The 15,838-nt window shown below is 36.2% G+C and overlaps 1 protein-coding gene across 1 annotated transcript in view; it reads right to left on the bottom strand.

Annotated features, from left to right (window-relative positions):
- Positions 1 to 4,699: 4,699 nt before the first annotated feature.
- The window catches only part of LOC112137131 (cell division control protein 42 homolog), a 12,895-nt gene continuing 1,756 nt past the window's right edge, over positions 4,700 to 15,838 (bottom strand). The window contains exons 2-6 of the mRNA XM_024259294.2: positions 14,010 to 14,114; positions 9,378 to 9,450; positions 9,164 to 9,273; positions 7,380 to 7,577; positions 4,700 to 6,281 (exon numbers count right to left, since the gene is read on the bottom strand). Coding sequence (XP_024115062.1) covers positions 6,192 to 6,281; positions 7,380 to 7,577; positions 9,164 to 9,273; positions 9,378 to 9,450; positions 14,010 to 14,114 — 576 coding nt within the window. The 3' untranslated portion in view covers positions 4,700 to 6,191. The remainder of the gene's footprint in view (positions 6,282 to 7,379; positions 7,578 to 9,163; positions 9,274 to 9,377; positions 9,451 to 14,009; positions 14,115 to 15,838) is intronic.

Raw genomic sequence — 15,838 nt, forward strand, 5'->3', positions numbered from 1 at the left:
TGAGTTTGACACCCCTGTTGTAGGGCTTTACCTCTGTATAAATTGAAGCATTTATAAATGTGCAACAGTTGTAATGTGTTTGTATCACAAAATCAATCTAATTAAAGGTCTACCACATTAAGACATGTTAATCATGTGATGCACTTTGCATATTTGTATAATTGAATTAATTAGAAAGATTTCTCATTAATTTGTGACCCAAATCATTTCATGTCCCTCCCCGTGCCTTTCAGGTTCTATTCTTAGAATTTTTTTTTCTCATTGTTTGAGTTTGTGAATCATAAACTTTGATAAAAAACCCCAAAACATATGCTTTAAGACCTGCATTCACATTCATACACGTCTTTGTTTCTCTTGATAATGTCTCTGAACATTCGACTGCAGAGTGAAGTTGTTCTGATGTCCAATGCTGAGAAGACTTGAAGGCGTCCTACTTGTTTAATTTAAAACTTGTTTTTTTTTTTTTGTTTTTCTCTGGAAATGGATGTGTTAAAATCTGTCAGGTCAATCTCTCGGAACCGCTTGCTGCTGATTAACTGACCCAAGTTCTTCTGTATACAGACCGACTCAACCCCTGATTCAGTTAATTGTAAAATTTTGTGTAAATTTATGGGTCTAAAGAGGAACTTCCTAAAAGACTTCTGCTCTGTTACACCTGGGGTCAAATGGAAAGGATAAAAGAAGGGTTATAATAATGTATTTTTTTTTAGCAATGATTCAATTCCTATCACATTTTGTGGTCGCTGATCATCCATATTGATTCACTTTGAATGATCCAATTCACTGACCTAAAATCGATCCAGAACATTTTTTGCTAAAAATTCAACCAGTGTGAAAATACCTGCTACTGAACAGAGCAGGTGAAGTTTTTAAGATTTCTAGTATTTCTTGCAAGATAATCAAGTGTAAATTTAAGATGTGTGCAAACAAGAATAAATTAAATTCATTCACATTTTAGTTACATGAAGTTCAGCTTTTACATCAAAAATAAATCATCATACCACACTGTATGGTCACAAGTCTGGAAAATTCAAAGTGTTTAATTACACCCCTAGATGTCAGATAAGTATCTGTGTAACAGTTAGACATGGTGGTGGCAGTATGATGATAAGGGGACTGCTTTGCTACTGTAAAAATGCTTTCAGAGTTTAATTTATCCTATTTCCATTAATAGCTTTTTTACTCTTTAACAAACAAGTTAGTTAAAAGAAGAACAAAAACAAACACCCTTTAGCACAATCTTATATACTGACAAAAACATATTTGGTGAAGTATTTAAAATTCCTATGTACTATTCCTGCCACTTGAATCTGGAAACTCGTTGCCCTTTTCCAGGGTCGTATTTTCCTTTAATTGTGTAAACTTTTTTGCCCTTGTTGTATTGCGTTTTCATATGAAGTGAACAGAATGAGTTAAAATGACAAAAATATACAGCCAAGTAGCTACAGGTATGAAGGGAAGAAAATCACCATTAAAAATGATCCGCACAGCAAAACTTAAGCTTACAGTGCACCTTAAAGGCCTGCACGCGTGCACGCACAAGCCGCCATTTTCTTTTACCTTCTCAAAAACACATGCACTACCTCACTTCATCATGCACACATTATATCCTCGCACGTCTGTGCAAACATGCACACCCATCCCCCACCCAATCCAATGCTCGTGCGCACCCTTTCCCTGCAAATGCCCACACACAAGTACACACAAGTACACACACATCAAAACACCCATATCTTCTCAGACTTGTATGAACCCCCCCTCTCTTTTACACACACACATTTGCATGCACGCTCACACATGCACACACCCTGATCCCCTCCCCCCTCCTGTTCCATACCAGGGCACATTGTGACAAAACAAAGAACACCCCATAATAGTCTCACTGTATGCATGGTAACCAGTTATGTCAGATGTAAGCTCTCGACGCGTTTCCCTGTACTGTATACAAACACACACATTTACACAAAATTATAGGTTAACGGGCATACATCCACATGTTCACGTGCACACGCTAAAGTACACACTATATAAATAATGACAAACGTGGCCAAAAAAAGGAGGAAAGAAAACCAATGAAAGAGATTTACTCACAATCTCCTCAATACAACAAAAGTATATACAAAGTTGTGCACATACTATTACAGAATGGGATTCAAAACTCACTGTAACTAAAGATCAAATGAAGGATAACGTTGCTACAATAAATGAAAGTTCTGTTTTAACACCGAAATGCAAGAAAAAGTCCCAAAACGAAAAAAAATCTATATGTAGAAAAAAGTATTACACAAAAACTGAAAACTAACCAGCACTTATGAGTTCACCTGTACTATTAATGAAAAGCAGAGAGAGAATTTTAAAAATAACACCGTAAAGTCAAACAAATACAGATAAGTAGAATTCTAGTACAAGAAATTTTTTTTGGAAATTCTTACTAAAGCAAAATGATGAATTGCAAAGCTTTATGGAAGCAGATTGTTCTGCAGACTCACAACAAAAATGACAAAATGAGGTAAAAAGACAAGTTCAAGTCCTGCGTTAAAGTAAAAAAAATGGCAAAACTTTGGTACAAATGTCTTCAAAGGAAGACACACAAAATGCTACACACATCAGAGTACACAACACTGTATTTATGTTCAACAATGATGGTCAGTGTGTGCATCTGTGTGTTTTGTCTTTACAGATTGCAGATGTGTTGCTCTGATGCACAATAAGCTAGCTGGACTCACTGATTGTCTGTATGTGCGTGTGCACGTGTATGCATATGCGCACGTGGGCGTCCTCTGAGTGAAGAAGGAAAAAAAAAAGGGAGAGGTCAGGTTTCTGTCCCATAATGCAACTCTCTCTTTCCCATCCCTCACCCTCCTCCCTCTTCTCCAAGCTGGTCGCCCATGGCAGCGCGCGCATAACGAGGTCAGATGGACATCCAATAATACTCTGCAGGCAAGCCAGGAGTCAGAGGCGGGAAAGGTACTTTTAGAAAAACACGTTTTCAGGAACTGGTCAAGATTCGTCATGAGTCCAAGTGAAACTGAAAGTAGCTGACTTCTTTCACAAAACAACAACTTTGTTACACAACGATCAACACAATTTCAGGTCAATGTTTGAGGCAGATCAATAGATTATATATATTAAAAAAAAGTTCAGTTTTCAGGAGTCTGACAATCAAATCTGACCATATATTAGTAAATAATTTTGTTTGTAAAATCTTTAACCCTCAAGGTAGTTTGATTTAGTCTGATAATCAGTTTACCTGTGTGATCTTCATGTTTAAACTCATTCATACCATAAGCTCCTCCCCCTTTGAACTTTTGAGTTAGTTCACTTTTTTGGATTTGAAACAGTTTTCCACCAGACAAGATGGATTATAAAGATTTTTTTTGTACATTTCAACGCATATGAAGGTAATCTTCAGCAAAATGAGACTCGTTTCTCAGAGTCTCCCGTTGTGGGATTTAGTCCATTAACATGAGGGAAACATCCCTTTCAGAATCTAGAAGGCTTTCTCTTCCAGAAAGTTTTTTATATTCTCATCATGATGTGGGCAATGCATAAACCAAGGGCCCGTCAACTGTTAGGACTAACAGGCCTTTGACCTCTGCAGTCCAGATGTTTTTAAGTTATCAGCTGCTTCTTAATTTCCCTGGAAAACTGGGTTTATTTCAGATCAGTGTCATCTGGAGACCCCATTAGGAAGTTCGTGCCACACACAGATGACCAGCACACAGTGGGCTTTTTAACTAAAACCTGAAAGTTAAAGCAGCAATTTCAGCTTTTGGAATTTCCTTAAAGGCTGGAGATTTGCTCCACATCCTCAATGATTACCTTTATTTCTTAGTTTTGTTTGTAATTTCTATTTAAATTCACTTTTAAAAACAAAACATTTTCATGAGTGGGGTAAAACAATTTTGGTTTTAGGGTAGCCATATGTATTCTAGTTTAAGAAAAAGCACTAAAACTTAAAAAACTGAAGAAAGCTACTTTATGCTAAAAAAAAAGTATTTAAAAGAACACATTTAAAAGATGTTAATGTTTCAAATATCAAATTCAACAAAATATTTGTGATTTTTCTTCATGAAAGAACCTGTTCAATTGTTTACTTTTAGGCCTAAAATGAAAACTTTCACTTAATAAAGTTGATGAATGTAAAGGTGTGGGAAACAAGAGGGAAATCTGATTTTTCATGATGTTTAGGATAAATATTCTAGCTCAAATTGTTAACTTGTTATTTTTTATTTAAATTATTATGCTTCACTGCCTCTTAAACTAATTAGAAACCTCAACTCTGACAAACAAAAAAGGTGAATAGAAGTAGACAGGAGGCGAGGAAGACAAAGGGAGATGAAGTTTTAGATGAAGAGCTGCTCTGGGCCTTCATGTTGTTTCAGGAACAGGGATCCATTTTAGGCTGCCAATCAAAATGAGGACAGTTTGTTTACAAACAGCATCAAAACTTATGAAAGGGCTCCCCCTAGTGTTCACTGTAGAACACATCATCAACTGTAAAAACTACAGGAGAATTTGAACTTTTCTGATAAATATTCAAGGACACTCAACAACAAATAAGTAAATAACCTTGGGGTTTTAAATGTAAAATTGATAATTTCTAACATTTTCTGTATTTTACTCATTTAATTTGTTTCCTTAAAAGACTTCAGTTTACCACAGAAGAGCAATAATAATAAGTCAAGCTAAAAAGATGTTCAAGTGCATTTCTTTTTATTATTTTCAGACACCCACCATTTCCAACATTATCTTTCAAAATATATCTTTAAATTCTGCCGTAAAGAGCTTATCAGGATCTTTTAGTTTTTAAACCAAACTGGTAAAATTTCCTCTATTGCCACTAAAATAGAAAGAGATAAAAACGTTTAAACTTCTGCAATAATAATTTCCCCAAAGAAACAACAAAAAGGAAAAATTTCTATGTTCTAAATAATACTTATATTCATCTATACATCATAAGGGGGGAAAAATGGCAACAGCAGGTCAAACTGGAAGAAAGGCAGCTCAGCACATTCAGTGGCAAACGCTCAGGTAAAGGTGGAAAATGAGATTTCATTAAAGAAGGACCAGGATTCTTGTAGTAAAAACAGAGGCTTCTTAAAGGGCATTCATGAAACCAACAATGGGTTTTATATTAAGGCTTCAGAAGGCTCAGAATCAGTGGTAGCCCTCAATGAGAGCAGAGAGAAGAAGTTTGTGTCAAACCGTTCAACCACATCTTCACAGAAGGTGAAGAGTCCTTAAATGACTGGGCTGAACTAATGAAACATTTTCATATTACAAAATAAAAAACGAGCAGTTTGCTGAGAGGACTGAGAGTTGGACTGGATCAGCTTCAGGAGGCAGTTTTATTTAAGGCTTTTTTTTTAAACAGCAGAACAGAAAAACTTTTCTGAAAGACTTGAGTTGGATGTTGAGTTGCGTCATCGTCTAACAGTGTAGGCTCACTGTGAGAGAACAGTCAGGATCCCTGTTCTGCAGGACTTTAGGTCAAATCTGACTGTGGATTGATAGTTTTTAAGTATACAACTCTAAATTCTAGAGTAATAAATGCTCAAATACTTAATTTCTGTCTGCATGATTTTAAACACCACCTGCTGTTAAAGATTTAAGGGTTATATTAACAATAAGAATCAATGCCATGATTTTCTATCACTTTATTTTCCAACATCATCCTACAATTTTTAACTTCATAAACACGTTTAAGATTTTATCTATGTGTGCGAAGAATTTAAGTTCAAAGAGGAAGTTTTTTTTTTGTGGATTTCCTCACAGAAAAAACAGGTTGGAAATCTTGAAAATAAAACTAAATTATATAACAATTATTTCTGGAAAAAACAAGAATTGGTTTCCAGCTTCAACTGTAAATGTGAATCCTGCGATTGTTTGCATCTTTAAGGCATCTGAGGTTGAACTCTTCCCATCGCTCAGCCTGCTTCCTGCCATTATTAAGACCCCGTTTCCTGCTCAGAGAGGAGTGTTTAAATGTGTTAGTCGGATTGGGGCGACATGCATCTATTAGGAAAAACGAAGCCACGGCTCATTCCAATGTCACCCTCCAGTTAAGCCACTGAGGTTAAAGGCACAGCTTTAACACGCCGTCCTCCCCCACCCTCCCCCTCACGATCCCTCTCTTCATGTGAACATGTATGTCTTCCGTGTTCACTTCCTCTTCCTCCTCGTGGCGTCTATAGGAGGACACAGCGCTTTTTGGGTTTGGTGTCTGGAGGCTCCAGAGCTGCGAGGATGGCCTCATCGAAGACGTTCTTCAGACCTCTCTGGAAACCAGAAGAAAGGAGAGATTTAAGAAAAGACGAACATAAGAGCACTAATACAAATGTAAAGCTTATGCAAAGTTTTTGCAAAGAGGGACAATTTAGTGAGGTGCAAGTATGTGAGGGCCAACCAATCAGCCTGCCTTTTTATACAGGGATAACATTAAATGCAGATTTAGGATTCTATGAAAATTCAGTTGCAATGGAATCATTTTGTTTTATCACATAGAATAATAGTAATTCGTCTAAATACATTTTTCCCAAATTACTATAAATTCCATATTTAAAGACCAAAAATAATCAACTAATTAACTAATGATCTGAACAAGAAATAAATGGTCATTTCATTCAAAACCACAAAGATGATTGCTTTTATTTCACAAAAAAATCTCTAATTTCCAGTTGTCCTGGTACAGAAGCTGAAAACACTCTGCCCTACATTATTTGTGACAGTTTTCTTGTGATAAAGACATTTAGTATCACGTTATAATGAAAAAAAAATAGTTTTCTCACAATAAAAAAAGAATCCACCGTATGGACAATTAATTATTAGGCAAATGTTTTAGAGAATTTATTTCAGTATTGTACCACTACAGTGCACTCGGTCAATCCAAAATATTAACAAGCCCTCAAACTTAAATATTCAAGATGAAAAAGGGGAAGTTTTGGCTTTATTAAAAAGATAAATACATTTACTCCAAGAGTGCTACTTCCATCTGAAAGACTTTTCAGCTGAACTGAGTTTCAGCAAAAACAAGATTTCAGAACTTACTGAGAAGTTTTCAAGACGCCCAGCTTAAAGTCTTACCAACATATTTTGTTTAGTACTCCATTAATTTCTTGTATCAGCCTTAGAGTTACTTTTGGGGATCATACATGCACGAGTTTGACATTTGAATGACCTTTGCAACCTACTTTTATTCAAATTGAAAGACATGGCATAGGTGTCATTGTAAAAACAAAAGCTGATAGGCTTCTTGTTTATCCGGATTGCGATGAATACTAGCTGTTATCTCACAGACCATATCTGTTTTTATCTAGATACACGTGCATTTCTTAATAAAACTGTGTGAACGCTAAAGCTGCGACTTCCCGCCATACCTGAGTGAGAGCTGAGCACTCCACGTATTTGACGGCTTTGAGCTCCCGAGCCAGTTTCTCCCCGCTCTCACAGGCCAGAGCTCGCTGCTTGTTCTTCGCCAGCTTCTCCAGAGTGTTGGAGTCGTCTCTCAGATCCACCTGAGTCCCCACCAGCAGGAAGGGCGTCCGTGGACAGTGGTGAGAGATCTCTGGCACCCACTGAGAAAACAATCTGCAGGTCAGTGCTGGCTCACGTGTCACTAAGTTAACTCCAAGAACTTTGCGCTACAAATCAATACAACAAAAGATCTATTTTATTGGCGTTTTAAATGTAGACAGATCGATGGTGCTTTTAAAGTTGTTTTTGTTGTTGAGCTTTTTTTCATGAGACGTTGAGAGAGGAAAATTTTAGCAGACAATGAGTGCTAAAAATGAATGAAAATATATCTTAAATAAATTAAAAAAATAAAATCTCAGTTTTGTTTGAGAAACAAAATAACAAAACAAACAAAAAGCAAACTTGATCTGGTAGCACAGTAATTAGTAGGGATATCCCAACCAATCACATGATCAGAGATCTGGCCGGATCATGTAGACTTAAATCGGATGACGTCTCCGAAACCAGATAATTATCGTTTTTAATTATTTTTGATCAGTGTTGTGTATTTCAAGCTCATTATTTCAAATAAATGCACTAGTAGAAGTCTGATTATCATGAACGGATCACAACATTTTACTTCTGTAAAGCACAGCGGAATACGGCACCAGTTTGAGGAGGACACTCACAGATTTGGACTTTGGGGCTAAAAAAACTTTAAATAAACATTTAAAATTGACAGAAAGTGTCTCTTGCTTATTTTCTTAGGGAAAAAAATGACCTAAAATGACATTTAAACGAAAAAAGGTCATGTTTTTGTTTCCTTTTTACAAGAACGGCACTCTCCTGTTGGCGAAAATAAAAAGAACTAAATAAATAATAAATCAATCAAAAATGTTCTGAACATCCTAAAGCTACAGCCACCAAACTTCTCACATGACCAATTATTACCTTGCTGTCCTACTGGAACCAACATTTTTGGAGAAAATCCCTCCCAGTTTTTAAGAATTAGTCATGTAAACATGAATTTTAGTTAATCAAAAACACTACAGGTTCCAAACTTTCTTACATGACTAGTTATCACCCATTTTTACCAGTTTATGGTTAACATTTTGCACTATTTTTACTTGATTGTTCAAGCTACTTTCTAGAAGTGCCCTGTTTGAGTGTTAAAATATTTAAGAAAATGAATAAAATCAAACTTTAGACCAACCTGGATCTGTTTATAACTTTTTTTTAACGGTTTACAAAAGTATTGGATCAGAATTCTTTATCTGTATCAAAATCAAATGATTCGGAATTGGACACCAAAAATTCTGATCAGAAAATCCCTAGTAATTAGCCAAACTGACCTGGTACTTTTGTTTTGAAATCTGCCTAAAACAGGAAGTCATGATTTCTTGGCCAGAAAGGTACGGCTGGAATAACTAGCATTTCTACAATTAGACTAATAATTATTCTCTGGTGTTTCTCTGTGGTAAAAATGTTGGATGACTGTCAAGTGACATGAGGAATTTAGTAATGAAAGTGGATAGCAACATAAAAACAATTTGTTTTGACAACATAAAATATATTTTAAATTTGTAAAATATATTTTAATGATTATTGACGTTTTTACAAAAATTCAATTGTTTTTAGAGTTTTCTTTCCTACATAAATTTAAACTTATGGCAAAAGTTCTAATGAGAAGCAATGCTGTAGGTCGAACCTTTTCTCTGACGTTCTCAAAGGATGAAGGAGATACTACGGAGAAACAGACGAGGAACACGTCTGTCTGAGGGTAGCTAAGCGGCCGCAGTCTGTCGTAGTCCTCCTGACCTGCAGGGGGAGACACAGAAACACTGAGAAAAATCCACTCCAAGGACTCCTAGAACCCTTTTTAGTGGAACTAGTTTTAACCACATGTGTAGATGTATGTGTACCTGCAGTGTCAAAAAGGCCTAGAGTGTAGGGTTCCCCGCCGATCATCACTGTCACAGCATAGTTGTCAAAAACCTGAGGAAGACAGGAGGGTGGGAGGTGAGTAACTTTCAAAATCAAGATTTCCCAAAACAAAGAAAAATGTATTTTAGAGCTCTAGACGAAAACAAACTTGTCCCTGTGCCGTTAACGTTTCTAAAACTTAAGTAGGAATCAAATGTTTGCACAATGTCACGAGCTGAATGTGAAAAAGATAAGTCAACCTCAAACTTCTGAGCACGCCAGTTGTTTTTCTTCACACCAAAAGATGTGCTTTAATTATGTGGTTCATTATTTCATAAAGCAGCATTCACAGGTCTGCGATCAGGATGCTTCTTCAGAGCCGAGTTCATGTGCTGTGATTCATATTATTGACAGAAACGTCTCCATGGTAACAGAAAGTACACAGCTGTTTAAAGGAGTAACCTTCTGTTAACAATGCTCCACCCTCATGCGGGCTGAAACCAACTCTTTAGATTTTACATCATAGATTCATGGTTCAGTGTTCTCAACTCGTGGTGGCTTTGGCTTCACGAGAATCAAGGTATTGATATTTTCTGATCCCAAATCAGAGGCTTGAGATTGATCTGGGGGAGCACTGAGCAGCTCCTAGGCATAAATGTGAAACTGTGAATAACAAAAACAAGAGTGTCTACTCTCTTTGGACCTGACTTGTGCAGTGTGTCAGTTCACCCTTCCCTTCCGGTTTCATCATTTCCATGCCTCCGGGCTTCTGAGTGCAATAAAGAGCAGGAAGGTCTCGACATTCCAGGTGAACCAAACTCAATCCGTCTACATGAGCAAGAACTCAAACCATAGCTTTGACACGCCCACTTCCTGCACTCACATGACCACACCTAATCAAATGACAGATCTGAAAGATCGAATGCAGCTCTGAGAGAACGCCTGAAAGCACCAGACAGTGTTTGACAGAGGAGGAGTGCAGGTCTGAAGCTCACAGCAGCTAAACTTACTGCTTTGTTTTGCATCTGACAAAACCTCAACAAACCACAGACACCCATGTTCTTCATTCTGACAGAAAATAGATCTGTATTAAACCAATTCATGAAATTATACAGGAGAAAATCTGATTTTTCAGACAAAATGTAATACACAGTTTACTCAGCTGTCAAAAAGGTTGTTTTTTTTCTGCACAGTTCATTTAAATCACTGTTGCTGCTGCTATGAAATCAGGGGGTGAAGAAAATTAACAATTTTCTTCAGATATTATAAGAAACAAAATATTGAGAAACAAAGAGTTTCTAAAGAAAAAGTGCAGTTGATAAAATAAAGAAACGTGAAGGAGGAGCTGAACTCTGATAAAAGTCTTCTCTTAGAGTGCTAAAGAAGACCTGGTACTTTTAACCTCAAACAGGAAGTCAAACAGTCCAGCTGGAATGGCTCACATGTCTGCAAAGTATGAAACTATTTTTTGCTGGTTTCTACGATACATGAAGGCTGACGACTAAAACAAGTGGAGGAGTTATCTACTGATAAAACACGAGACAGTGAAACTAAAACAATCTTGTCAAAGCCTAAAATTATCAAAAACAAAGTCCACATATGTGGTTTATTGCTTTTAGTTAAAGTGACATTTCAGTTCAATATTTAGTCACATCTAAAACCACCAAAAAACTTTTTATGCATAAAAAAAAAACGTCTGCAAAAACTGAGTTTGCTAAAGAGACATGTTTACCAGAAAAAAAACTGAAACTGTTGACAGAAAGATAAAGTCTTCAGATAAACCCTGCAGTCACTGAAAACTGAAAATAAAACCAAGAACAGCTTCAACACAAAGACTTTTTTAAGCTTTCTAAAAATAAACATAAAATAAAGAAGTCCTCAGATCCAAGCTATCCACAAAATGTTTTCCACCACATACCCAACTCTGTTTCATGACTAAAGATTTGTTTTATACGTTTACTTTTTGTCTCAACTAAATCAATTAGTTTAACTTTATCAGAATGTCTAAAATGTAATTAATGTAATTGCTGACTTGGGACTTGGAACAAACAAAAATGCCACCTGTATTTATTTATGTTAATCTTTTATGTGCATTTTGTGAAACTTTTTTTATTTTTAGTTTTGTTTGCAAGCTGCTGATTTCAGCCCTTTTCAGTAATCAGGGTTTTCCAGCTGCAAGTTACAAAACTGCTCCTAAAACAAGATGGATTTCCATATTTTTTAAACTGTTAATTTAAGACATCTTATTTATTTTAAACTAGAATGGCTGTAGATGCAATATGCTGACATAAATGGTCTCAAAAAGCAGAAATGTCCTCCTAACCTAACATGCAGTGAAGCTTACATCATGTAGACAAGTCACAGCTTTCTTAAATATGATCAAGATTTTATGAAACTCACTGACTAAACAAACAGAACTATCAGAACCCAGTAGACATTGGAGGGGAAAAATGGTTAAAATAACTAATATAATTAATAAGTAAATTAGATATCTGTCTGAAATAGAAAAAATGTTTATTTAATAAGGCAAACCCTGTAGAGATTAAAAAACATTTTCTAGAGGAAACTTCCTTTCGACTAATCATGTTAAGTCAGCTGACTAACAGGAAACGGCACAACCAGATGCAGAAAACACACCGCCAAAGTCAAGACAAAAATACGTATGCAAACAGTGGGAGGGATAAAATATCTGGAGTTACAGCAGAATCTCTCTGAAAGCAGTAAAATAACATAAACAGCTGTCAGCAAAATTTAAAAATGCAAATGGACTTTTATTTTTCTCATTTTCCAAGTTGCGATAATGAAGGATAATGACGACAGGAAGAGGATGCTGTGTATTTGACACAAACAATAGGACAATAAGCCATAAAAACACAACAAACTGTTGCTGACTGACCAACAGCTTTGTGACTTTTAGACGCAAGAACAGATAATCAAATTAAATATTTTAAGGAGGAATTTGGAGTTTAAGAAAAATGAAACATTTCGATACAAGAAAGTAAACAAAGAAAATGTGACCTTAAGTGAAGTTGTCAGAACTTCTACTGAACATACATTTGCAACAGATTCAATTGTCTCAGATCTTCACAACTATGCAAAATAAAAAACATGTTTGATAAACAAAAATGAACACTTTCCCCTGATGCAGCCTCAGAAAACAAATGAAAAAAATCAAATTATAAGAAAAATATGAGACAAACTGTCAGACTCAAAGATCTAACAGCCAAATTGTGGAGCTTTGCATGAAAAGTGGAGCTGAAGTAAGTTTGGACTAAAACCTGAAGTGTTTCTCAGCGTGACGGAGGACTTGTTTACCCTCCGCTTGGAGGGGGAAATATAAAAAATAAATGTTCTGGACACACTTGCACTTAAACTGCCCCTTCAAATGGAAAGGAAGGGAGAGGGGAAGAATTCGGATTGGGCCGGTAATTATCTACATGCAGGACAGTAAAAGCAGAATTTATTCCAATCAACCAAACATCGAGATTTATAGCTTGTTATATTTCAAAGGATAAAATCTGATCTAAGAACTTCACTTCTATTAATCCATAAAGTGTTTTAAAATTACAAATTTTCAAGAAAAAAAAACCCCAATAGAATTGTGATTCCCTTGTTGAAATACCCACAAATCTTTATTCAAAAGATGACTGTTAACAACAGCCCACTCCTCTTCAGTTTTTGATCAGTGGTGTTTCCAACAAACAACTCACTTTGGGTTTTGTGATCAGTCACGTTTTTCTTTCCATTTTTTTTAAGCTGTTATTGTTATTTCAATTTCCTGGGCAAAAGTTTCTACATTAATCGGTTGTTCTTTCTCTCTGTCTTTTTTAAATCTAGATTTGTGTGGTGAATTTATCTTTCTTTATCCTTCCCTTCATGAGAGCTTTTCTTGTTTTGTTTAAATATTTTTTACCGTATTTTGCTGGATGGGCTTTTATTTGTGTTAGCTTGGTGATGTGATGTTTTTCTATTTTTCTAGTTTTTTTAGACACTAGAATGATGCAACGTTCATGTCCAAAACTTTCACATCATAAAAATGTCACTTTTTTTGTCAATTCTTCCACATACATTCTCTATTTTTTTCTTTGTGTCAGACAAATGATAAAGATATTTATTTACCAGTTTCTATGATAACCTACAATCTCCCTCAGAAGGTTTTTGCTCATCATGACTTTTTACTATCAGCTGGTTGAAATGGGCGTGGTCACTTGGACAAACCTGACAGGTTTGTCCCCTTCATCTGGTTAAGGTCCTTATGGAAAAGAATTTCCCTTGACACCATCATTTGACTTTACTATTAACAAGCTCAAAACCTTCTCAAGAAGCTGAAACATGACAAAATAAACTACATCTTTATCCTTCCATTTGTTTGACAAAAAAGACAGAATTTAATTTCTGCATTAGATGAGGATGAAGATTTGCGTTTGTGCGGTGGTCTGTCGCCTTCAGAATCAGCTGCACTTCATTTGTTTGATGTCTGTTCAATTCAGACAAACACGTGTCACTTCCTGTGCGACAGGAAGAAGCTGTGCACACCAACAAATCCTGCCATTGAGTGTTCGCTGAGAGGCACTTGGCCGTCACATCGGATGACAGAACGCGTCTGAGGATCTACGCTCTAGGTTACTCACCGTGGGCACGTATTCAGAGGGAAACTTGTTGGTTGTATAAGAGATGAGCAGGCAGGTTTTCCCCACTGCACCGTCTCCCACCACCACACACTTTATGGTCTGCATCTGGGGAGGGGAAAGCAGGAAATTAAAGATATAATAAAGGAAGTTGTATAAAAGAGGACTTGTAGCCTTTAGAAAAAAAACACAAATTTCTAAAAAGAACCATCTAAAAATACTTCTTCGAGCAGCAATGAACAGTTTTCAGACCGACATAAAAAACATTTTTGAAAACGGCATTAAATTTATATCTAAAAGAGCAAATCAGAAGAATTTATCATGAAATATCCTAATATTTGAAAGCAAAAGGATAGTTAGCAACAAAAAATGACAACAACAAACCTATGTTGGACTGCAGAAATCTAAAGCTGCTTCTTGACACTAAAGCCTTCTATTTATTATTTAATTTAAATATAAAATAGCCCTGACACAGCTTCTGACTCATTTGATTTTATGGATGTGCAACACAGCAAACTTCCTGATTTGATTTAAACCACAAGTTCATGATTAGGTTGTTCACATTCCTTTTGCCTGAACAGTTTTCTCACACAGAGACATTTAAACTAAACAAAAGATGGAATCGAGGTTAATTTAAGCCATAAATGCTCTTGTTAGAAAGTAACAGCAAAGCAGAAAAAGATAATCACAGAATGGATTGTGTCAATTGATGATGATGTAAAAAATGTTTAAATGACGCTCCGATTCATTTAAAGAGCAGATTTTTGCTCATTATTTGTCATTTTAGCCTGACTCACTATAAGAGATGAAGGATCTGATGACTTAATCACAAAAACTGACTGACTGAGAAAATAACTGAAAGATTGAGGATAAAAACCCCTCCCATTGTTCGCTGTGCCTCAGCAGCGTGTAAACACTGAGGCCTTTTAGCCATCACGCATCAGGCGGTGGGCTAACTGGAATGCCATGACTGAGTGAGCGAGCCGAGTGTGAGAAAAGTTGATGGCAACAGTGACAGCGCTAAGCGCTGTTTACTCCATAATAAAGAAAAATACTTGTGACCACCCGAACGGTACGCAGATCGCAAACCCGGCGGCTGAGAGGGACAATGCCAGACGTCTGCTCTGCCACCTCTTCACTGGCTTTTTGTTGGAGCTGTTTGGCTGCAGGAGCATTCAGCTGAACTCTGATGAGTCAGGGACAAGGTGGTCATGGTGTGCCGGGTCGGCGTTACCAGCCAGGAAACACATTCATGTATAGGAACAATCGTGGATGTTTGGTACCGACGTTGCCCTTTCCAGTGTATCTACACATCGAGTTATCTAATATATCAAGTTGAGCCTGTTTTACAATCACTGGCAGTAAGAGATACAGAAAATAATACAAGTTTCATTTTCCTTTTAATATAATAATATCCCAAGATTTTTTTAAGAGTTTTTATAAGCTCAGTGTAGACCTTTAAAATACATGTTTTTATTTTTCAGGAAACTCAAATTTCTCAGTACTAAATGTTTGTGCTCTGGTCACTCAGTATTTATCACATTCATGGAAGAACAACATGAGAAACATCAGAGGATTAAAAAAAGGAAAGTCTGTGGATGTTGAAAGCCTTGTTTGAAAAATTACGCTAGTTATCAAAATGTAAATATCTGAGAATCCCCTGGATAACTTTTTTTCCACTTTTACATTTTAATAAATCACCCAAAACTATTGAGAATTATTAGACTTTGTGGAATGACCATAAAGTTTTTAATTCCATGCCAAATAAACAAGCCAACTTCTTCACTAAATGAATACGCAACTTTGTACATGTATTTCAAGCAGAATTGTTA

The sequence above is a fragment of the Oryzias melastigma genome, linkage group LG11 (assembly GCF_002922805.2).
Source record: "Oryzias melastigma strain HK-1 linkage group LG11, ASM292280v2, whole genome shotgun sequence".
NCBI lineage: Eukaryota > Metazoa > Chordata > Actinopteri > Beloniformes > Adrianichthyidae > Oryzias > Oryzias melastigma.